The sequence below is a fragment of the Sus scrofa genome, chromosome 6 (assembly GCF_000003025.6).
Source record: "Sus scrofa isolate TJ Tabasco breed Duroc chromosome 6, Sscrofa11.1, whole genome shotgun sequence".
Taxonomy (NCBI): Eukaryota; Metazoa; Chordata; class Mammalia; order Artiodactyla; family Suidae; genus Sus; species Sus scrofa.
In genome coordinates, this window is record NC_010448.4 from 120,709,450 (window position 1) to 120,731,639 (window position 22,190).

General features: G+C 35.8%; 1 protein-coding gene across 6 annotated transcripts in view; it reads left to right on the plus strand.

Annotated features, from left to right (window-relative positions):
* KIAA1328 (KIAA1328 ortholog) overlaps positions 1 to 22,190 on the plus strand; it is a 365,621-nt gene that overhangs the window by 39,133 nt on the left and 304,298 nt on the right. For all 6 annotated transcript variants that reach the window (XM_021096286.1, XM_021096288.1, XM_021096287.1 and 3 more), the window contains one exon: positions 1,471 to 1,586. In XM_021096286.1, coding sequence (XP_020951945.1) covers positions 1,471 to 1,586 — 116 coding nt within the window. The remainder of the gene's footprint in view (positions 1 to 1,470; positions 1,587 to 22,190) is intronic.

Below are 22,190 nucleotides of genomic sequence, written 5' to 3' on the forward strand. Positions count from 1 at the left end.
ATTCAAATGTTTGACAATTTTACAGAAAGCTTAGAGGGAGCAGGGAATTACTGTGAAAGATATTAGTGTAAACGTGCTTAAGAGTAAAGGGAAAGGGAAGGGAAGGCATCGTAAAGAGATGACTTCGTGGGAGGCAGGATAAATGAGGCCAGAGTATAAATTCTCTATGTATGAGTATGTTTTATCTATGTTTAGTTGTGTGGATTCTTTGTAATTATATCAGTGTTAGACATTATCTTCTTGGAAAGAAAGGCCTGAGTCCTGTTCACAAGCCTAGCAGTATGCTAAACATAAAGATTTGGGGAAATGATTTGAATGCCGTGATAAGCAACAAGAAATAAACCTAGTTTTTGAACACTACTCTATGGCATGTACTTTCACACAAATTATTTCAAAGACAAGATGTAATCAATTGTCAAACATTCAAATTCTAATTTTTCATTCTGTTATCATTGATTTTAATATCTCCATCAGAGGTTAGCCACAAAGGAAAGCCTGGAGTTTATGTTATTCAGAAATTGTTCTGATAGAGTACAGGTATGGGAGGAAGTAAATTTAGATGCTCAAAGAAAAGGTTGGATTCCCTGTGGATTTCACTTACACATATCCCTGTTGTGCTCTTAGAGAATAAATGAGTTGTACTCTCTTTGGAGAATTAAGAACCAGTAACAGAAGTTCAGGGCTGACATTTCCGTTCACAGAGTAAAATTAGGGCTGCCATTTTAAGATATGTTTTAACGTTGTTGTTATTTAGGGTTTGTTTTGTTTGTTCGTATTACATTTTCTTTCCCCTCTGTGCTCTTGTCATAAGCCACTCCTTTTTGATATGATTGAGTTGGAATACTTTTCAGAATTAAGCATTAAGGATGTATATTTTGGTCAGTGTTTTTAACTTTAGAGTCCTTTTGAGATAAGAATGAATGTGCCGATCTTTTTTTTTATGTTAATACCATTCTTAAATTCCAGTCCAGTTATTTATATGCTACTGAGGAATATAGCGTATTAGTACCTGGAAAAAGTAAAATTGCCTGTGTATATTTAGTGAAATGTTTAAGATGTATATATGGTGTTTATTTTATTGACAGGATTTAAATAGAAATATGAAATCAAAATCAAAATAAGTTATGCCTATTTTGATATTGAAAAAATGAAGTCTTTGTTTTAAAAATTAGATATTTTTCTGTCCTGGATTGTAATTGGGATGTTATAAAGTGTAGGACTTTCCATATTTAAGGTAATTCTGATTATTGCAGAAATTCTTGATGTAAAAATCACATGCATATTTTATTACAAAGGTATAGAAGATTGCCTTCTGCGAGGTTAATTTAAAAAATTTTAAAAACCATAAAGTATCCCCAAAGAAAGCAGCAGAGCTCTGGAAGAAATCTAGTTTTGGTAAATCACAACCATAGGCACATATTTTATTTTATTCTTATAGGCATTTTCTTTTCAATTTTGAATTTCTTTCAGAGTAAGTGAGGAAAAGGAAGTGACAGAAGAAAGACTGAAAGCTGAGCAGGAAGCATTTGAGAGGAAGATCCGCCAGTTGGAAGAACAGAATGATCTGATCATCAAAGAAAGGGAAGATATCCTTTTTGAAAGTTCTCTTTTTTAATGTGCAGAAAGTTTGACTTTTTCATGAAGGTAATGTAAACTCTAGAGAAATAATTGTTCTAATTTATAACAGGGAATAAATCTGCATGGGCTGCCATTTCTAGGCAATCAAAACGACACTTAACAGCATGTGTTGTTGCTTCCTTTGTGCTTGATACAGCCATCCAGCTGCTCCACTGCTGCTGTTATGCTGTGGAGCACATATTTGTCAACTAAAAGAGACAATAAGAGATTTGGGCATTAAAATGTAGTGTTGGAACTTTATTAAATTCTGCTCCACTACTGTAATTGAGCCTGAAACCTCTTTGTGTTTGGTGTTCTTTCTAGCTAAAGCTTTGACAGTTCTAAGGAATTCTACTCTGAAATCATAAATAAAAAAAAAAAATCCTTTGTAATTTATAGATATTGTAATGATAAATGTTTAGGCTGCAACATAAGCACTAAATCGTTCTCATGGAAGAGAAAACTGTTGGGTTTAGAATTAGACTGATGTGTGTATGAGTGAAAATATGTATAATTGCATTATTTGTAAGAAAATGAAATAAAAACTGGTGTTTTAACTTAAGAATTGTACTTTAGGAGTTCCTGTCGTGGTGCAGTGGAAGCAAATCTGACTAGGAACCCTGAGGTTGCAGGTTTGATCCTTGGCCTTGCTCAGTGGGTTGAGGATCTGGTGTTGCCATGAGCTGTGGTGTAGGTTGCAGATGTGGCTCGGATCCCGCATTGCTGGGGCTGTGGTGTAGACCAGCAGCTGTAGCTCTGATTAGACCCCTAGCCCGGGAACCTCCATATGCTGCAAGTGCAGCCCTAAAAAGCAAAAAAAGACAGAAAAAAAAAAAGAATTGTACTTTAAAGCATATATGAATTAAAATAAGCATATTTCTGAAGTTTGTTTTGACAATATCTTTGGGTATTTTTTGCAGTGACATTGGTATAAAAGAAAAACTACTGTCCCTTCAAGTTAGGGTAATGGATCTGCTAGCTAAAAAATGGGAATGCTTGAAGGAACCACTGTCTTTATTGTCAGTATCATCATTAACTTGATTGTTAATAATCATTTCCAAGATTCTTCTAGTGTCAAAAATGATTATATTTTATATATAGTAACTATACTTTTATGAACACCAGGGAAGTAGAAGCCTAAACAGAATTAATTCACTTGAAAAAAAGCACAAAAAATAACTATAAAAAATGAGTTCTGGTAGTTTCCTGTTGGTCTGTCTAGTGGTTAGGATCTGGCACCTTCACCGCCATGGCTGAGTTCAGTCCCTCTTCTGGGAACTGAGATCCCACATCAACCCGCTGCGTGCCTTTGCCAAAAAAAAAGGGTTTTGTACTTGTATTTTTGAAACAGTGGGATTGCATTACTGGAAATTAATGTGATCAAAGTTCTCTGATTTGATTTGTGGAGTAGAACATTTATTAGGTTTATTGGCCCCACAACTCCAAAGGAGTACTTTTTCAATTATTTCTTTTCTGTATTTCTTTAACATTTGAATAGTCATCCTGGGCCTTCTCTTTGCTTTGCTTTCATTGACTTTATTGTGCTGGATTGTCAACTCTCAGGCTACCCCCTCTTCTGTGATTTCTTCTTGCTACTTTTCTCTCTTGCCCAGAATAGTACTGTTTAGTCAGAATTCACAACAAACTATGCTCAGTGGGTGTTAGTCTTTTGCCTCTCGCAAAGCGTAATGACTCAGGACTCTAGCCCTTTCAGGAAAAGGTAAACTGGGAGTGCTTTTATTTATAAGGAATTTCACTTTACGGGGTCTGTTTCTTCACACATAGCAATTCTGGAGATAAGTGGCCTCTGGCATTGAGTCAGTGGCTTCAAGTCTTCAGTGCTGGGTCTCTACAGTTCTCATAGCTTCTTTTAATGGTTGCCGAATTCCAGGATGCAAGATGGTTGCTCCAATTCCAGGTATTATATTTGTATTAAAACTGAAAGAAAGGGGGAGGAAGAGGGTTCTAGCAGTTGTGATTCCCTCTTCTTCTTCTTTTTTTTTTTTTTTTAATACGTTTTTTGCTTTTTGGGGCCGAACTTGCTTCATGTGGAGGTTCCCAGGCTAGGTGCAGCTGCTGGCCTATACCACAGTCACGGCAATACCAGATCTAAGCCACATCTGCAACCTACACCACAACTCATGGCAGTGCTGAATCCCTGACTCACTGATCGAAGCCAGGGATCGACCCGTATCCTCATGGATACTAGTGGGATTCGTTTCCTCTGTGGCACAACAGGAACTCCCTCCCTCTTATTTTTTTTAAAGAAAGATCTTTCTCATGGCATTTCTCCCTGCCCCGCCCCTCAGCAGCCTTTCATGAGATACTTATTGTCCTGAAATTTATCACATGGCATGCTAACCTGCAAGGGAGGCTGAGGAAGTGAGCATTTAACTTGTCCAGTTTATACAGTGGGAGGTAGCAAGGAAGGGCATTGGAAATAAAGTCAGAAGCAGAAGTAGGGGAAATTGAAATCACTTTTTTATGCGGAGGAAGTGGGGCTACCTTGACATTCCTGGGTCAAAAAAAACTTTTTTTTATGTCCATTGGAATTGGGGTGAGTTCAAGAAATAACGTGAAAGAGGGAGGAGGTAGCAGAGAATTTAGAAAGCCTAGCCAGAGTTTAGAGTGGGACCTTGTTTATCTGGGAATATGCTTTTTAAAAATGTGTGGCTATCTTAAAAAGTAGAATCTAACTTTGGTGGCCTATTCCTTTTAGTACTCTCTGGGTCAGAATTAATTTTATTTAGTAGTGAAGCGGTATAGTTATAAACTTTTGTCAGGCTGAATATTAAAAAACCTCCAGGTGATTACTGTGACACAGTTTCTCCTGTTTCCTTAGCACAGAGGTCAATAAACTACTGCCATGGGCCAAATCCATTATGGTGCCTGTAAGTGCAGCCACACCCATTCATTTATGTGTCTTCTATGGCTATTCTTACATTACAGCTGCAAGTAGAGTCGTTGCAACAAAGACCCTGTGTCCTGCCTAGCCTAAAGTAGCTGGCCCTTGACAGAAAAGTTTGCTCACCTTGGTCTGCTTATAAACTAAAAAAGGAAAAGGCATGTAAATAAAGACTTAGACATGTGTCATAGACCTTGTTTTGCATTTGGTATAAAAAGAATTTGATTTGAGCATTTGTTGTTGTTATTGTGAGTGAAGATTGGAGTAGATGTTAAACTATTTTCAAAAAATTAAAATGGTTTAGGTAGTATAATTGGTGTAAGATTTTCTGTATCACCAAAAGATAAGGGTATTTGTGGAACTTGCTAAAGAGAAAAGAAGATATGATTAAAAAACAGTGACATCCATATTTTTATTCCAAGTAGATTGCTCAGGTACAAATCTCGTTTAGCAGTATAAACCTGTCAAAGGTTAATACAGATGATTTTACAGGACATAAAACTCTATAAAACTTAGAAACGTAAAGCAAGGATATAATTTAAAACAATATAATTTTAACTACAGGTACATTTACCTATCATACATGAATGATTCAGACTCATATACATGAAATCAGATAACCTCAAATTATTTTAAAGTCTGCTTCTGTGTGAGAAACTATATGAATTCTGATTTTTGGCATTTTAAAGGTATGTTAACCTAATTTATGGGTTTTTTGGTCTTCAGAGTTCTAATAACAGGATTTTCTGATCAACTATACAAACACAGACTAGTCCTTTAGTAGAAAAGAAAGAAGATATTTTACATGTTTGCATTTGGATCATGCTTTTGAAGGAGTTGTTCTTACAGTAAATAGAGGATTTATTACTAAACATAAAAATTCTTGGTAATTTTCGGTCTTTGAACAAAGAAAGCTATTTCCTGATAACTTAACTATGTAAATGAAAATTCCATTTACAAAGTCAAGCAGTCTGATGAACCTAGTAGATTTTTGCTTAACTAAAATAAATGGAGAGATAAATCTGAAATGTAGAGAAGTATGTCCAATAAGAATAATTCTGAACTGTATTAGCAGGTAATAGTATGAAACACAGAGGATATAGTCGTTAAAGTTGATTAATATTTGAGCTGATTGTATTTCCATAGCACGTCTCAGGGCAGGATGGTATCAGAAGCTTTCAGAAAGAAAGTAAGGTCTGATGTTTGCTGACTTCTCTGTTTTAACTGACAGAGCAAGGGAAGTGACAGAGAAGGCACAGTGTGCTAATTTACAGTCAAAATCCTGAGTTAGCATTGACTCGCTGTCTGACCATGGGGAAAGCTACTGAACTTTGCTGAGCCCCCTTTTTTATTTATAATATTTGGATAGCTAATAATGACTTTTTTTGCAGGCTTGTTGAGGTTTGATAGGTTCTTTACATTATATGTGTAAAGAATCTAGCAGTGCTTCTTACTTTGGGGTGCTAGAAAAAAGATAGCAATTCTCATTATTACTACTATTAATATGGATGAGGGATGAGCTGACTTACTCCTTTGTTTCCTATTTCTCTGCCTTTCCATCAGTGTGGTTTGATGGTTTTCATTAGGTTAAGCAAGTGCTCAGGCTTCTTAGAGGCCCACAAGGGGAGTGAAATGATTGTCCTCGGCTTTATCTTCTATTTCTATGAAGGAAGAAACTTTTCTGTGTCACTTATACCTATTGAGTGCTCATTCCCAGCAAACTAGGTCTTACTTTGCTCTCCCAGAAACCAGACTGACAGTTATGTTTGGTTTTTTTTTCTCCTTCTGGTCTCTTTCTATTATCTCTTTGATACTTAGTACATTGAAGAGGTTTAGAGGTACTTCACGCTTAGATCCTTGAACCCATTGCACTGGAAGTCATTTTAGAAACCTTGCTCTCAGAAAAAGAATTTTAAAGGAACCAACCTTAACCTTTTTGAGGAATGTTTGTGAATGAGCCTGAGGTCTCAGTGTGTCTGTGCTGAAATCAAGACTAGAGAGAATTCACAAGAAATTAATCTAATTATGTAAAAAGAAGTCAGTGGTTTGAATAACAGTAATACTTTGGAGATATTCAAAACTTTCTATTTAACAATATCCATCTCTTCTATAGGAGTCAGAACTACCATATCTGATAGACTTTTGCCAAGAATAGGAACCATACTGTAGGAAGCTCTATCACACATCTGGGTGGATTGGTCTTGAGGGGGTAGGCAGAGTAGGGAAGGACAGTAGAAATAAGTAAAAACCACATAAAAACTGAAGACACATAGCAGTCTAGAACTTCTACCCACCTAGGCATATCTCAAGGCCGTCATATATTAAATTCAGTGCAGTACTAACATTTGTAATGTTGATTCCGAGGCATCAAAATAATACTAAATTATTTTATCCCTTTGCCTTTTCTTCAGTACTTCTATTAGTAACATCTTAGATTTTTGTGTTGGTTTTATATTTACAGAGCACTTTCGCTTATACATTTATTTATTTATTTGTCTTGTGTCTTTATAGGTCCCCACCCACTGGAGGTTCCCAGGCTAGGGGTTTAATCAGAGCTTTTGCTGCTGGCTGATGCCAGAGCCACAGCAATGCCAGATCCGAGCCGTGTCTGCTACCCACACCACAGCTCACAGCAACGCCGGATTGTTAACCCACTGAGCAAGGCCAGGGATCAAACCCGCAACCTCATGGTTGCTAGTTGGATTCCTTTCCACTGCACCACGACGGAAACTCCTTTTGTGTGTGTGTGTGGCTTATACTTTTAAATCTTCACAATAACCTGATTCAGTTAAATGAGGCAGATACTCTTATCTTGATTTTACAGATAAAGATACAGATCTGGAGAGGGAACTGAAACAGCCCATTGCAGAGTTAAGAGTGAAATCTTTCAACAAGTGTCTTTACATTACACCAGATTATTCCTGCAGCCCTGAGTGATAGCAAATATCAATAAGCCTTACTCTTCTAGCCTACTTTATAGTTACAGCACAATTTTATTAAAAATATGATTTTTAATTACAATTTAAATAAATTGCCTTTTATCCAGAGTAGGTTAAAAAATTTTTTTGGTACTTAATAGAGTGTAAGCTAATTATCCAGAAATCCAGATATATAGAATGTTCCAGGGGTTTTCTTGTATTTTGGCTTTTCTGTTCAGTCACCAAGTCTTTATCATCTTCCCTTTGAAATGTTATTCTGAACCCATTGTCTTTGGCTGTTTTCATTGACACTTCGCTGCATTCCTGCATTATCCTTTTGCCCCCATCTCCATCAGCTGTCCTTTGATTGACTTCACTTCATCACTGCTGCCAGCTTTATCTTTCTTAAGGACTATTTTAATTATATCATTTGGCTTTTTAATATCTTTTCTTGGCTTCTTATGCCTAAAGTATCAAGTGCATTTTCTTAGTTTTAACATATAAACCTTGTGTTACTGATACCACATAACATGTGACCTTCATTTTTAAGATTCCCTTGTGTGGTAACCACATATTAGATGGGAAAAACTCATTGATTTTTCCTACTTATTTTAGTTTATTTCTGTTTCTTTGTCATTGTTTCATTTACTAGTTTTCTTTGAGACTTCAGAACATTTCCTTTGAATTTTTTTTTATAGTATTCAGCCATTTATACCTGTAGTAAAGTTCCCTAACATATGCATCTTATGGTTCCTTGGACAACTGTGGTGTTCTTTCAGCAGAACTGGATTTTGAATGAGAAAGTTTACATCAGTCTTGGATCAACTATTTTATACCTTTGTGACTTTATGCAAGTCGTTGAATGCAGGAACATTTCAATTACATTTTAGAAGAATAAGCCAACTTGCAGTCCCTTTAGAACTGAGTAGGGCTAAGAAAGTGAAGGCTGTGAAGAAAAGGGAATATTATCTAGTCAACAGAGTTATCTATGAAGAAATGCTTTTTGGTTTAAGACTGCAAAAGAATTTTGAACATATTTATATGTTGAAACAAATGTGCTAGGAAACAGTTAAGATCTGCTTTCCATCTCATAGTACCTTTCAGATTTTTTTTTTTTCCTGTGAAAATAAAACAAGTCTTAAGAAATCTTGATAAATTTAACTGTTAAACTTAAATGCATTGGAGTATTGATATATGAGATTGTGCTTTTCAGCCACTTTCCACTCTGTTCTGGGCTTAGCAAGGTTCATTTGACTATGTATGTGTTATTTTAGTATTTGCTGTGGACTGAATTGTTTCCCTCCAAAATTCATATTTTTGAAGCCCTAACACCCAATATGACTATTTGGAGATGAGTTTTTAGGGAGTGATTAAGATTAAATGAGGTCGTATGGGAGGGCCCTAATCCAGTAGGACTGTGGCCTTATTAGGAGAAAAAGAGAGATGGCCCTCACCGTCCTCACCACTCCCCACACGGAAGGACACAGTAGCCATCTGAAAGCCAGGAAGAGAGCTCTCACCAGAAACCAAATCCTGCGGGACCCTGATGTTGGACTGTCCAGCCTCTAGAATGGTGAGAAAATAAATTTCTCTTTTAAGCCACCAGTCTATGGTATTTTGTTATGGCAGTCTGAGCAGATTTAGGCAATATTTAATATGTACTTGGTTCTTTGGTATTTTTATTCTATGTATAAGTTGAAAAAGCCTTTCAGTTTATCTCTAGAAGTGTAGTGTCTCTAAATTTTTGAATAATTAATGTTTTCAGATATCAATCTCTGATAATTTTCCTTTATTTTTATTTTCTTGGTTGAGCATTAATGTACTTGAACAGTAATTTTTAAAATATTATTTTGTATTTTTTATGAGATCTGCTTTTAAGGATTTTTTTGCCTTATTGTTTGAGGTTTTGTTCGTTTTTTAACACCTGTGGTGTACCATTTTATAGTTAAACAAACAGGCTTGGTTTTGATAGTGTTTTGATTTCTTTAACTTGCTGAAGGCTCTAGATGTGGAGGCTGAGCACCTGCAGAGAGGGAGTGACACTAGAATTCTAGTGAGTGACTCTAGAATTCAAATAGATGTGGATTGGGGCTTTTAAAATGGCCCTAGTTGGAGTTCCCGTTGTGGCGCAGCAGGAAGGAATCCAGCTAGGAACCATGAGGTTGCCGGTTTGATCCCTGGCGTTACTCATTGGGTTAAGGATCTGGCATTGCTGTGAGCTGTGGTGTAGGTCACAGACATGGCTCGGATCTGGCATTGCTGTGGCTCTGGCATAGGCCAGTGGCTACAGCTCTGATTTGACCTGTAGCCTGGGAACCTCCATATGCCGCAGTTGCAGCCCAAAAAAGGACAAAAGACAAAAAAAATAAAATAAAAATAAAAAAATAAAATGGCCCTAGTAGCTAAGGTAGTCCCTTGTTTTTGATGCCCGAATGTAAATAAGCTAAGCTGACTAAAATTTAAAAAATTGATTTTCTACATTTCTGGTTTAATTATAAAAAAATTAAGTGATAGTTCTGCACTGGATAAACAGTACTAAATCTGTTAGCATAATTTAAAATTTCTTTGGAAAGTTTCAGCAGCTCTTGCATGAAGAAATAGACTTTTGATAAATCAATCCTATAATTACTGTTCAGGAGAGTTCATTATTTTATTTACCCCTTTACATTACTGATCTTCTTTAAAGGGCTATTCTGACATAATCTCTTCAGCTAAATCCATTTGCCATACACAGCTTCTAATTGTGTTAGATTTGAAGAATATGATGAATGACTCTATTATTAACCAGTAGCAAATTTGTCTTAGTGTTCTTAACCTTAGTATGGCCTTCACTTATGAATAGTTAAATGATTCAGATGGTAATATTCTCATTTCGGTTAGAGATTTACACAGTAGCATTTCCTTTTATATTTTTATACTTAGGCCCAAGATCTTGCATTTCCAACTCGGTAATTTTTCAGATGTAGTAAATCTAATTATGATATTGTCTTGTAATGATCGTAAATTAACTGAATATCTGAAACAGGTTTCCCTATAGATGAGATGGTAAGGGTTGTCACCTTCTCCCAGTTTTATTATCTTTTCTTAATAACAGAAATCTCAAGCTATTCAGCTATTTTCCTGAATCCTCAGGCAGATGAAAAATGAAGAGTCCTTCCTATCAAAACAGTCTTACACAGTCCTTGTTTCTAAATAAATATGGCCTAGAAAAATCAAATATCAAAGGGTAATACTGTTTATCTTCTAGTTGGTGTTCCAGTTGGTCAGTTTTTAAAATAGTTTTTATAATGTGTGTGTGTGTTTTACTTTTTGGCCATAACTTTAAAAGACCTATATCCACACAAAGGCTGATAAACACAAGAAAAGTGGCACAGGCAAAGGAGAAAATAAGAAAGAGATGAAATCAGCAGAAAAGAAGGTTCGAAATAATAATTACCCTGATGAAAAATTTACATTAGAGAAAGTTTGACAATAGAGAAGAGAGTCTATGATATGGTAATAGAATAGTTGAGTGCCAAGAAAGTTGCCACATAACCACCTCTGTCTCACGTAGTAACCCCAGGGCATCAGTGTGTCAGGCTAAAAGCACAAAGGCTAGTTTCACAGTCTAGAGACAAAAGGAGTGTGAGGAAGTTTTAGTATGATGGTAATATTATTTAGAGATATCACAGCATTTATAGGTATACTCTTCTTAAAGCATTGTATACTAATTTGAAATTGCAGAACAATGCCTTGTGCTGCTAATGCTAAGGTAGCTTTTTTATCTTAAGTAAAAAAAATCTATGTGAAAGTCCTTTGTGTAAGCTTTTAGTTAATTAGAAATTGGGTGTCTCAGTTATGACTTAATCTCACATATGTGATATAACAAAAACACTGTAGTATTTTGGAAAGAGACCCAAAACCATAAGCTTGAAATCTTGACTTAGTTTTGCCTTTAAACTACCTGTATGACCGTGGATAAATTAACATCTGCAAATCTTAATTTCATCATGTTTAATATGTTAGTAACATCTGAACTGTTTACCACATAAAGTGATCAAATCTGTAAAAGTTATATAAAAATATAAGGTCTTCAAAAATATTTTCTTGCCCTGAAAAGTTTACAGTATACAAATGGATATGAAGATACATTTGATCAATCTTTTTATATGAAGATATATTTGACCAACCTTTTCATTTTTATTCTTTATTATATTCCCTCACACACTTAAAATGTTATCATTTGAAACATGCTGTGAATTTAAATAAGCCTCTTTTTCCACCACAGTGAATGCTATTATAATTCTTTTTCAAGTTATGATATATTTTATATTTTATTTTTTACTAAGTGACATTGATTTATAACATTATATGTTTCATTATATTTCTACTCTGTATGCCCTCCAATGTACTCATCACCAAAAATTTATTTTCCATCCATCACTATACAGTTGATCCACTTTACCCATTTGCCCTTCCTTCCCACCCCATTCCTCTCTGGTAACCACTGCTCTGTCCTTTGTATCTATGTGTCTGGGTTTTCTGGCTTGTTTATTTTATCTTTTGTTTCTTTATTAGTTTTTTATGTTTCACAGTTAAGTGAAATTATATGGTATTTTCCTCTCTATATAGGACTTATTTCATAGCATAATACCCTCAGGGTCCATCCATGTTATTGAAAATGGAAATATTTCATCCCTTTTTATGGCTGAGTAGTATTTTATATATATATATATATATATATATATTTAGTATTATATGTATAATGCACACATTTATTTATTTATTTATTTATTTATTATTTTATCCATTCATCTGTTGATTGGTACTTAGGCTTTTTCCATATCTTGGCTATTGTAAAATAATGCTGAAATGAACATGGGTGGGCAGATAGCTTTTCATATTCTTTGGATAAATACCCAGAAGTGGAATAGCTGGATCGTATGTAGGAATCCATATTGTCTCCCATAGCGGCTGTACCAATTTACATTCCCAGTAACAGTTTATGAAAGTTGCCTTTATCTTTTTGCTAATATCTATTCTGACAGATCTAGTGTGAAGTGCTCTCACAGAGATTTGACTTGGGTTTCTGTAATAATTAGTGATGTTGAACATCTTCATGTGCTTATTGGCTATCTGTATATCTTCTTTGGAAAAATGCCTGTTCAGGTCCTCTGTGTTTTATTGGGTTGTTTGGTTTGATGAGTTCTTTATATATTTTGGTTATTAATTCCTTATTAGATATATTGCTTGCAAATATCTTCTCCCATTTGGTAAGTTGTCTTTTTGTTTTACTGATGGTTTCTTTTGCTGTACAAAAGCTTTTTAGTTTGATACAGTCCCATTTGTTTATTTTTGCTTTTGTTTACCTTGCCTGAGGAGATATATCTAGAAAGATATTGCTAACACTAATGTCAAAGAGCATACTATCTATATTTTTTTCTGAAATGCTATGGTTTCAGGTCTTGCATTCAAGTTTTTAATCCATTTATAGTTAATTTTTCTGCTTAGTGTGAGGTAGTAGTCTAATTTCATTTTTTTTTTTTGCATGTGGCTTTCCAGTTTTTCCAACATTATTTATCGAAGAGACTATGCTTTCTCCATTTTTTGCTCTTTGCTCTTCTGTCATAAATTCATCGTCCATGTATTTGTGGGTTTATTTCTGGGCACTCAGTTCTGTTGATCTATGTATCTGTTTTTCTTCCAGTACCATGCTATTTTAATTACTGTGGCTTTGTATTGTAGTTTGTAATCAGGGAGTGTGATATTTCCAGCTTTGGTCTTTTTTCTGCGGATTACTTTGGCTCTTCAGCACCTTTTGTGGTTCCACACAAATTTTAGAATTATTTATTCTGATTCTATGGGAAAATGTCCTTGGGATTTTGATAGGGATTGCATTGAATCTGTAGATTGCTTTAGGTAATGAGGACATTTTGACAATGTTAATTCTTCCAGTCCAGGAACACCTGTCTTTCCATTATCTTTCAATAATGTCTTATAGTTTTCAGTGTACAAGTTTTTCACCTCCTTGGTTAAGTTTATTCCTCAGTATTTTATTCTATTTGTTGCAATTGTAAATGGGATTTTTTAAAATTTCTCTTTCTGCTAGCCCATTGTTGGCATGTAGAAATGCAATAGATTTATGTGTATTTATTTTGTAATCCTGCAAACTTACTGTGTTCATTTATTATTTCTAATAGTTTTTTTTTGGTGAAGTCCTTAGGATTTTCTATATATAAAATTATTTCATCTGTAAACAATGACAGTTTAACTTTTTCCCTTCCAACTTGGATGCCTTTTATTTCTTTCTTACCTAATTGCTATGGCTAGGACAGCCAATACTCTGTTGAACAGGAGTGGCAGGAGTGGGCATCCTTGTCGTATTTGATTTTAGAGGAAATGTTTTCATTTTTTTATCATTGAGTATGATGGGTTTGTCACATATGATCTTTATTATATTGAGGTTCATCCTTCTGTACCCGCTTTGTTGAGTTTTATTTTATTTTATTTTGTCTTTTTTGTCTTTTGAGGGCTGCACATGCGGCATATGGAGGTTCCCAGGCTAGGGGTCTAATTGGAGCTATAGCTGACAGCCTACACCACAGCCACAGCAACACCAAGCCAAGTCTGCAACCTACACCACAGCTCACGGCAATGCCGAATCCTTAACCCACTGAGCGAGGCCAGGGATCAAACCCACAACCTCATGGTTCCTAGTTGGATTCATTTCTGCTGCACCATGATGGGAACTCCAGAAACTCCTCTTGTTACCATTTTTGACTTGAAATCTATTTTGTCTAATATGAGTATGGCTATACCTGCTTTCGTTTGGCTGCTATTTGCTTGGAGAATCATCTTCCATCCTTTCACTTTTAGCCTGTGTTTGTCTTTTTTTTTTTTTTTTTGGCCATGCCTGTGACATGTGGAAGTTCCTGGGCCAGGGGTCAAACCTGTACCAGGCTGCTGCACTGGCATCATCCAGGCCACTGCAGTGATAATGCTGTATCCTTCACCTGCTGCAGTTGTGTTTGTTTTTAGAACTGACATATCTACAGGAGTCAGCATATAGTTGGGTTTTATTTTTCAGTCTGTCCAGGAACTCTGTGTCCTTGGTTGGTGAATTCAGTTCATTTCCATTTGGAGTGATAATTGTTAGATGAGGACTTAGTACTGCCATTTTATCTTTTGTTTTCTGGTTTCTCTATATCTCTATTGTTACTTTTTCCTTGTATTTCTGTCTGCCGTTTTGGGGTGTGTATGTGTATTTCTGTCTGCCATTTTGATTTTGTGGTTTTCTATAATTTTTTTCATTTTTCTCTATATGTTTTGTGTCTCTATGTGTATATTTTGTGATTACCCTGAGGTTTGTATGATATGACTTATATACAAAATAGTCCTTTTTCTGGTGATAGCATCTTGTTTTCATAATGAAGACAAGATGTTGTCAGCAGAAAAAACCCTACATACCCTATAGCATTTCTGTTAAGAAATCTGCTGATAGCCTAATGGGGGGGTTCTTTTATAGATTGTAATACTTTTTTTCCCCTGGCTGCCTTTAAGATTCTGTGTTTGTCATTGACTTTTGACAACTTTAATATTATGTGACTTAGAGAAGATCTTTTTGCATTGAGGTAATTAGGTGTTCTCTTAGCTCCATGGACTTGTATATCTAGTTTCTTTCCCAAGTTTGGGAAGTTCTCAGCTATAATTTCTTTAAATAATCTCTGCTCTCTTCTCCCTCTCTTCTCCTTCTGGAATACCCATTATTCTAATGTTATCCTTCCTTAAAGAGATGAATAACTCTCATAGGATGTCCTTATTTTTTTATGTCTTATTTCTCTTTCCTTCTCCACTTGTAATATTTCTAGATTTCTATCTTCGAGCTTACTAGTTCTCTCTTCCATATGGTCTGCTCTATTTCCAATGCTTTCTAATGTATTCTTAATCTCGTTTATTGTATTCTTTGGCTCCAGAATTTGCCTTATTGATTAACATTTGATTCTTTTTCAGGGTTTGAGTCTTTTTAGTAAAGTATTCCTTTTGTTAATTAATTGTATACCTGAGCTCATTAACTGGCCTTCTGAGTTTTCTTGTAACTTGTTGAGTTTCTTCCTGACAGCTGTTTGAACTTCTTTATCAGTTAGAATGCAGTATCCCATGATTGAAGTTTGGTTTCTGGAGATTTGTAATTTTCTTTTTGTGGTATGATGTTACTTTGATTCTTCACGTTGCTTGATGAGTTGTTCCTCTGCTTGAGCATTTGAAATTAAACAGGTTAGGAGTTAAGAGTCCTTTCTTTTGTTTTCTGGTAGGTGGCACTATCATGCAAGTTTTTGGCTTCTTTTATTCTGCACTGCCTTTATATTTGGGACTGGCACTTTCCAGCCTCTATGAAGTCTGTAAGAGGTGTGGTGATTCCTTGCCTTCATTGTTGCTTCTTGTGCCAACCAGAGTTGTTGCTGCCTTGCTTCTGCTAGAGCCCCTGTCATCCATCAGGACAGTGAGCTTCTTCCTTGTGTCTGGGATCCCCTGAGTACAGGCTCCACTGTAGGGTGAGGTGTATATTGATGAGGGAACTGGGGTTGTGCAGGCACCTCCACAGTGTTCATTGTTGTGAGGTTTGTGGTTTCCACCCCTGCAGATGGTGGTGGGCAGAGGCTGGGCTCATGGGCATTAGAGAGATGGAGTCAGCATTAGAGAGACGGAGTCTCAGGCTCCACTGCCACTTCTACCTGGTTACCTGCAGCCATTGGCACTGGTGCAGTTTGATGGCCAGGGTCTTGTACACCACCTTTCCTGTTGCTACTAGATTCTCTGTAGCTGTGGGCTCTGCTGCCATGATTGGGGTGGTAGGATTGCAGGCGTTTTCTCTGCTGTTGCCTTGGTTCTGCCTTCACTGTGTTTCAGTCCACTTACCTTTAGATGTATAGATGTGTAGAGTTCTCCAGCATCCTGTTGTGTTGGGCAGAGGCACCTTTGTTGTATTGTGGATATTTTTACTGATGATAGATTACAGGGTGGAAACAAAGATAGTTTTTTCGTTCTGCTGTGTTTCTGAAGTCACTCAATTTAATAAATCTTTCAAAAGTTATCTTTTATTTCAGATGCTGCCATCTGTTTGTTCTTGTGGTTTGCCTTTAGAGTTCTAATTTAGATTTCTGTTGCCAAAGAGTATTAGTTTCTAGGTTTTGAAGAGAAAATATAATTTTGAAGCAAAATGTTTTTTGATTATATGAATGAATATCCTTTAAACATTTTAAAGCAGTTCTAAGAAAGTTTATTGCTAAGAGAAATCAGGAATTGCTGAGGGATTGCTAAGGAATCTAAGCATCGTATGCTGTTTTGACAAGGGGTAGAAGAGATCACAAGGAAAATAATGTAGAAACAAAGCTGAAAAGGCTAGGATTGGATGGAACCCACATAAAGATGTTTTGTGAATCTGTGTCAGGATTAAGTCTCCTTGTATACAACAAGGAATGCCAAAGTTAACAGTAATCAAAACAAGATATTGTTTTATTTATTTTCCATGTAAAAGACATCTGTGTTTTGGTGATTTGAGGCAGATATGATGACTCCATAGATTTTAGGGAGCCACACTTTTTTATCTTGGCATCCTAAGTTTTAGCCATCATGTGCACATTCTAATCAGCCAGAAGGAGTCTGCTAACTTTGAAAAGTTTGTTCTCAGTTTAGCTGTAATTTCAATTTTCAGTGTTGGATTAAGAAATACAATCTCTTTCTGTATATTGATTTTATGTCTTTTGACCTGGCTAAATTCTCACTTGTTAACTTTAATAATTGTTTTACAGATCCCTTAGGATTTTATGTACAGTTATGTCATCTGCAAATGAAAGCAATTTTAGTTCTTTTTGTCTAATCTGTTTGCTTTTTATTTCTTTTTCTTGCCTTATTGTAGTACCACCAGTTAGGTATTGAATAGAAGATGAGTGAGAACATCTTTGTCTTGTTCCACATCTTAGTGGACAATAAATATTTCATCCTTGAGGTTGATGTTAGGTATAGTGGTTTTTGTTTGTTTGTTTGTTTTGTTTTAGGGCCTCATCTGCAGCATATGGAAGTTCCCAGGCTAGGGGTCGAATCAGAGCTGTAGCTGCCAACCTATGTCAGATCCAAGCATGTTTGTGACCTATACCATAGCTCATGCAACACTGGATCCTTAACCCACTGGGTGGGGGCAGTGATCAAACCCACATCCTCATGGATACTAGATGGGTTCATTACCGCTGAGCCACAGTGGGAATTCCTAGCTGTGGTATTTTGACAGGTGCCATTTATCATACTAAGGAATTTATATTTTATTTCTAGTTTTCTAAAAACTTGTTTTTTCTCATTTTTAAGTTGTGAATGAACATATACACATAGCACTTGACATTTGTTTACATATTTATTTGACTGTTTCCCTCATGGGACATCATTTCTGTCCTGTACACTGTTGTACATTGAGGATCTACTATAATACCTGATGTTCAGTATGTACTTGAAAAATGCTTGGTACCTGAATGAATTTTTAAACCGGAGTTGCTTTATCAAACTCTAAAAAGAAATCTTATATTTTACTACTGGAGCTGCATGGTTATAGCAGTCTACCACCCCCTGGTGGTAGTGTGTCTAAATTGCCGTAAAAGTTTCTTGGGAGGTAAATATACTTATGAGAGCTAAACCTGCAAATGATTGGAGTGATATGACATTTAAATTTCAAATAAATATATACTCATTATATATAACAAGACTGTGTCTGATATTTAGCAAATATTTTTTCACATTTTATAGGTGCTATAGTATTTTCTCTTTTCCTGGATGCTAGAAAAGGATGAAGAATCAGCTTAATTACAAATGTTAAAGAAAAAGAATAAACTGTGAAAGTTGACACAGGCAGAGTGAGAGCAAAAGACATTTCTATATTTGCATTCCTGCCCTGTCAGCACTTCCTTGCTGTAAGGTGCTAGCTGAATTTGAATTTTAAACAACGGGGATTTTCCAGCTTCTTAATTTCTTGCACTAAATATTTAATATATTGCAAGAGAGTATCCACCTTATGGCCAAGAAGGAAACTTTAGATTTCTTCTTAAATATCCAATCCTTTAGTTCTATAGAATTCACTGAGACCTAAATGTAGAACTGACTGGGATTTATCTGTTTTGTTAGGCAGCATCTTAGAATGAAACCATCTATCCTCTATACCAGTATGATTGCCACTATATATTTTCATTTCTTAGCCTCCATTAAAAAAAAGGAAGCATGTACTACATATATGTTACTAAATTTTTATAAATGCAATTCAAATACTAAAATTTTCTTATTGATGGTAAATGGTCAATCTTATAAAATATTGATATTTTTACATAAATGGTAGCCCTTCTTATGATCAAAATACCCTAGGGTGATAGTATTGGGAGTACTGTTTTAGTAATAAAGATTATAGTGTGGATAAGTTCCCTACAAGGCCCCATGATGGTAATACCCCTAGATTTTGTCGTTAAAGAAAACTGCTGAGAGGCAATAATTTTTTTTTGTATGTGTCCCATTTTCATTAATGCATGGTAATTGATGGAGTTGCAGTGACTTGTAGCAGTAATGAGTTCTAAACATAATAATGCACTCTTTTCTAATAAGTGAGCACTGCTGGGGTTTAAAAGCATACTAAATCAGTTGCTTTAGTATGAATTTATTAGTTTTTTTCAGCATTAGCTTTAATAGTAGTTATTTACATAAGCGTACATCCCATTAACCGCCATCAGGGCTGGAAAACATGCTGAACTGTTCATATTTTCATATAATTATTGAACATAATGGTTTCATTTGCATTTCTAAACAGTGATGTTTCTGTCAGCCTTGGAAATAGTGTCTTTACGCAGTCCCTATTTCACATCCACTTATTTGACATCGTTAAATTTTATGCTAATGTGCTTCCCTAGAATATCATCAGTAGGACAGATGCTTGTGCTTTAATATACAAATCAGGGATGCTTTTCCATCCCCCAAATGGCAAAGGAAATTTTTAAAATCTGCACTTTTAGATATAGAGTCTGTCTCCATATAAATAGGTTTATGAAATAAAACTTTCAGGGTTAAATGTTATAATCTGGTTTTCTCTTCAAAATACTTCATTATGAATAGCTATTTACCTGACTAAGGTTAGTTTTGTTGTCTTGAATGAGCAGGTGAGTCTTAGTAAAGATCTTGTTGCTTATGAATATTTAGAACTCTGCTTCTGAAATGTTGAGCCGGAGATGCACGCTTTTCAGTGCTTTTGCATATATCACGCCACAACGTTAGTTTTGAAAGTATTCTCAATATTTTTGTTGCTTTAGTTTCTTAACCTGGATTGTAATACCTGATGGTGGAAGCTATTATGGTAATGCTCTTGGGCATCTAAGCTTTTTGTATGCACTTAGAAAATGTTCAGTGTGAAAAATGAGTCACTTGGTGGGGGAGGGAAAGATGAGATGCCAAGAGCATATCAGTGAGGCAGCAGAACTAATATGGAAAGATAGGTTTTATGGAAAAATTCCTTGCCTTTTGGACATCAGTATGTCAGCTTTTGTTTCTCCAACATTGTGGGTGCTTTTATGAATGTTGTCAATAAAATGGCTGAAAAAAATTTAAAAAGAGCAACCAACTAAAGAATTGTTTTGGGAATTGATTCAGGTCTTTTTGGGATTATCACTTTTGAGGGGGTTGGACCCTTCTTTTCATGTGTTCTTACAGTTCAGGGCAACATTTTACTCTTGAAGCTTAGTGGACCTGCAGTGTTAGAGCTAACTCTGCAAAGTCCAAAATACAGGGTTGGCATTCTGGCAAAATAGGCTAAAGAAACAGCTTTAAGAATTCTTGCCCCGAATTACTTGCTAAAAATATTTTAGAACTGATAGAGCATAAAACTGATACAGCATAAAAGGATTATTTGCATAGAAATGTTATTTGGCTTAACAGTTCAGGAGACAAGTGAAATTTTTCAAGGACTTCTTTTCTTTGGGGAATTTCCAGGGAAGAAATATAATAAGGGTTGGAAAGAAGCTACTATACAGGTGAAGTTTCATAGGTATTCATTTTTACCCCAACTTTTTCATGAATTTTCTGTATTGTCTCAAAATAGTGTGAGATTAGTACTTCTTTCAATGATGGGATCCTCTGAACTCTGTTATTGCTTTTGTTTTCTTTTTTTTCTTGGCTGTAGTGTTCAGTGCCTTGACATGGGGTCTCAGTTCTCAAACCTGGGATTGAACCTGGACCTCAGCAGTGAAAGTGCCAAGTTCTAACCACTAGACTACCAGGGAACTCCCTGAATTATGGTATTGAAAACACTGGTCATGCTCTTCTATCTTGGGAAAATGTGGCATTCATCGTTGCCGGGTAGACACTACATGTGAAAATTTTTATTTTATTTTATTTTTATTTATTTCTTTATTTTTAGGGCCTCACCCGTCACATGTGGAGGTTCCCAGGTTGAATCAGAGCTGCAGCTGCTGGCCTACCCCATAGCCACAGCAATGTGGGATCTGAGCTGCCTGAAAGTTCTTAAAATCTAGTCTTATTACAAACATTCAATATTTTTAGATATTTATAAAGCTATTTGTGATTGCATTCTTCAGCAACAAAACTTTTTTTGGTGGGATGCAGTTTTTCACAAAGCTAGAGAAATATATTCCCTGTCCCCCAAAAATGCCATTTGTCTTTTTTCTTCCTATACACGTTTATCTCTTTTCTGGAAAGAGGTTTAACGTTGAAGTGAAAATTTCATCTGCCTATTCAGTTTAAAATGTCAAAATATTTAATTTGACAACTTGCCCCTGAATATCTCTGTTGCTGTAGAACTTTACTATCTTCAAAGTAGCAAAAGAGGTGTGTTCTAAGTGCTGTATGACTGGTTTCCAAGCCCTGACTTCAGAGCATAAAATATTTCCAAATTTTGTTTTAATACCATCTCTTTGTAGGTTTCTTTTTTTCTTCTTCTTTTTATGGCCACACCTGTAGCACGGGCTAAGGGTTGAAAAGGAGCTGCTGCTGCCAGCCTATACCATAGCCACAGCAATGCCAGATCCAAGCCACATCTGCAGCCTCTGCTGTAGCTTGCAGCAATGTCGAATCCTTAACCCACTGAGCAAGGCTAGATATTGAATCCACATTCTCATGGATACTAGAAGGGTTTGTAACACTCTAAGCCACAAGGGGAACTCCCATAGGTTTCTTTTTTTTTTAATTTATTTTTTATTTTCCCACTGTACAGCAAGGGAATCAAGTTATCCTTACATGTGTACATTACAATTACATTTTTTCCCCACCCTTTGTTCTGTTGCAACATGAGTGTCTAGACAAAGTTCTCAATGCTATTCAGCAGGATCTCCTTGTAAATCTATTCTAAATTGTGTCTGATAAGCCCAAGCTCCCGATCCCTCCCACTCCCTCTCCCTCCCATCAGGCAGCCACAATCCCATAGGTTTCTTATAAAGTTAAAAATCTGAGACAAAGTCAGGTATTTCCCATAATGTGCCAGCCAATAGGAGACATTACCTGTTTGGTTGTACTTATTTTCTCTTTTAGGGCAGGGAGAATACAGTTACTACCACCCTTTTAGAGAAGGTGAAGGTGCTTAGAAATAAATGTCAAGAGATGTGAGATAGCTGAGGGCCACATGTCCTGCAAAGCTGCAGGGACTCTGGCATACACTGTGTTGCACCTGTTTAAGGAAACTTTAATTTATGGTATTTGATTTTTCAATGCATATATTTTATTTATTTTTTCCATTGCTA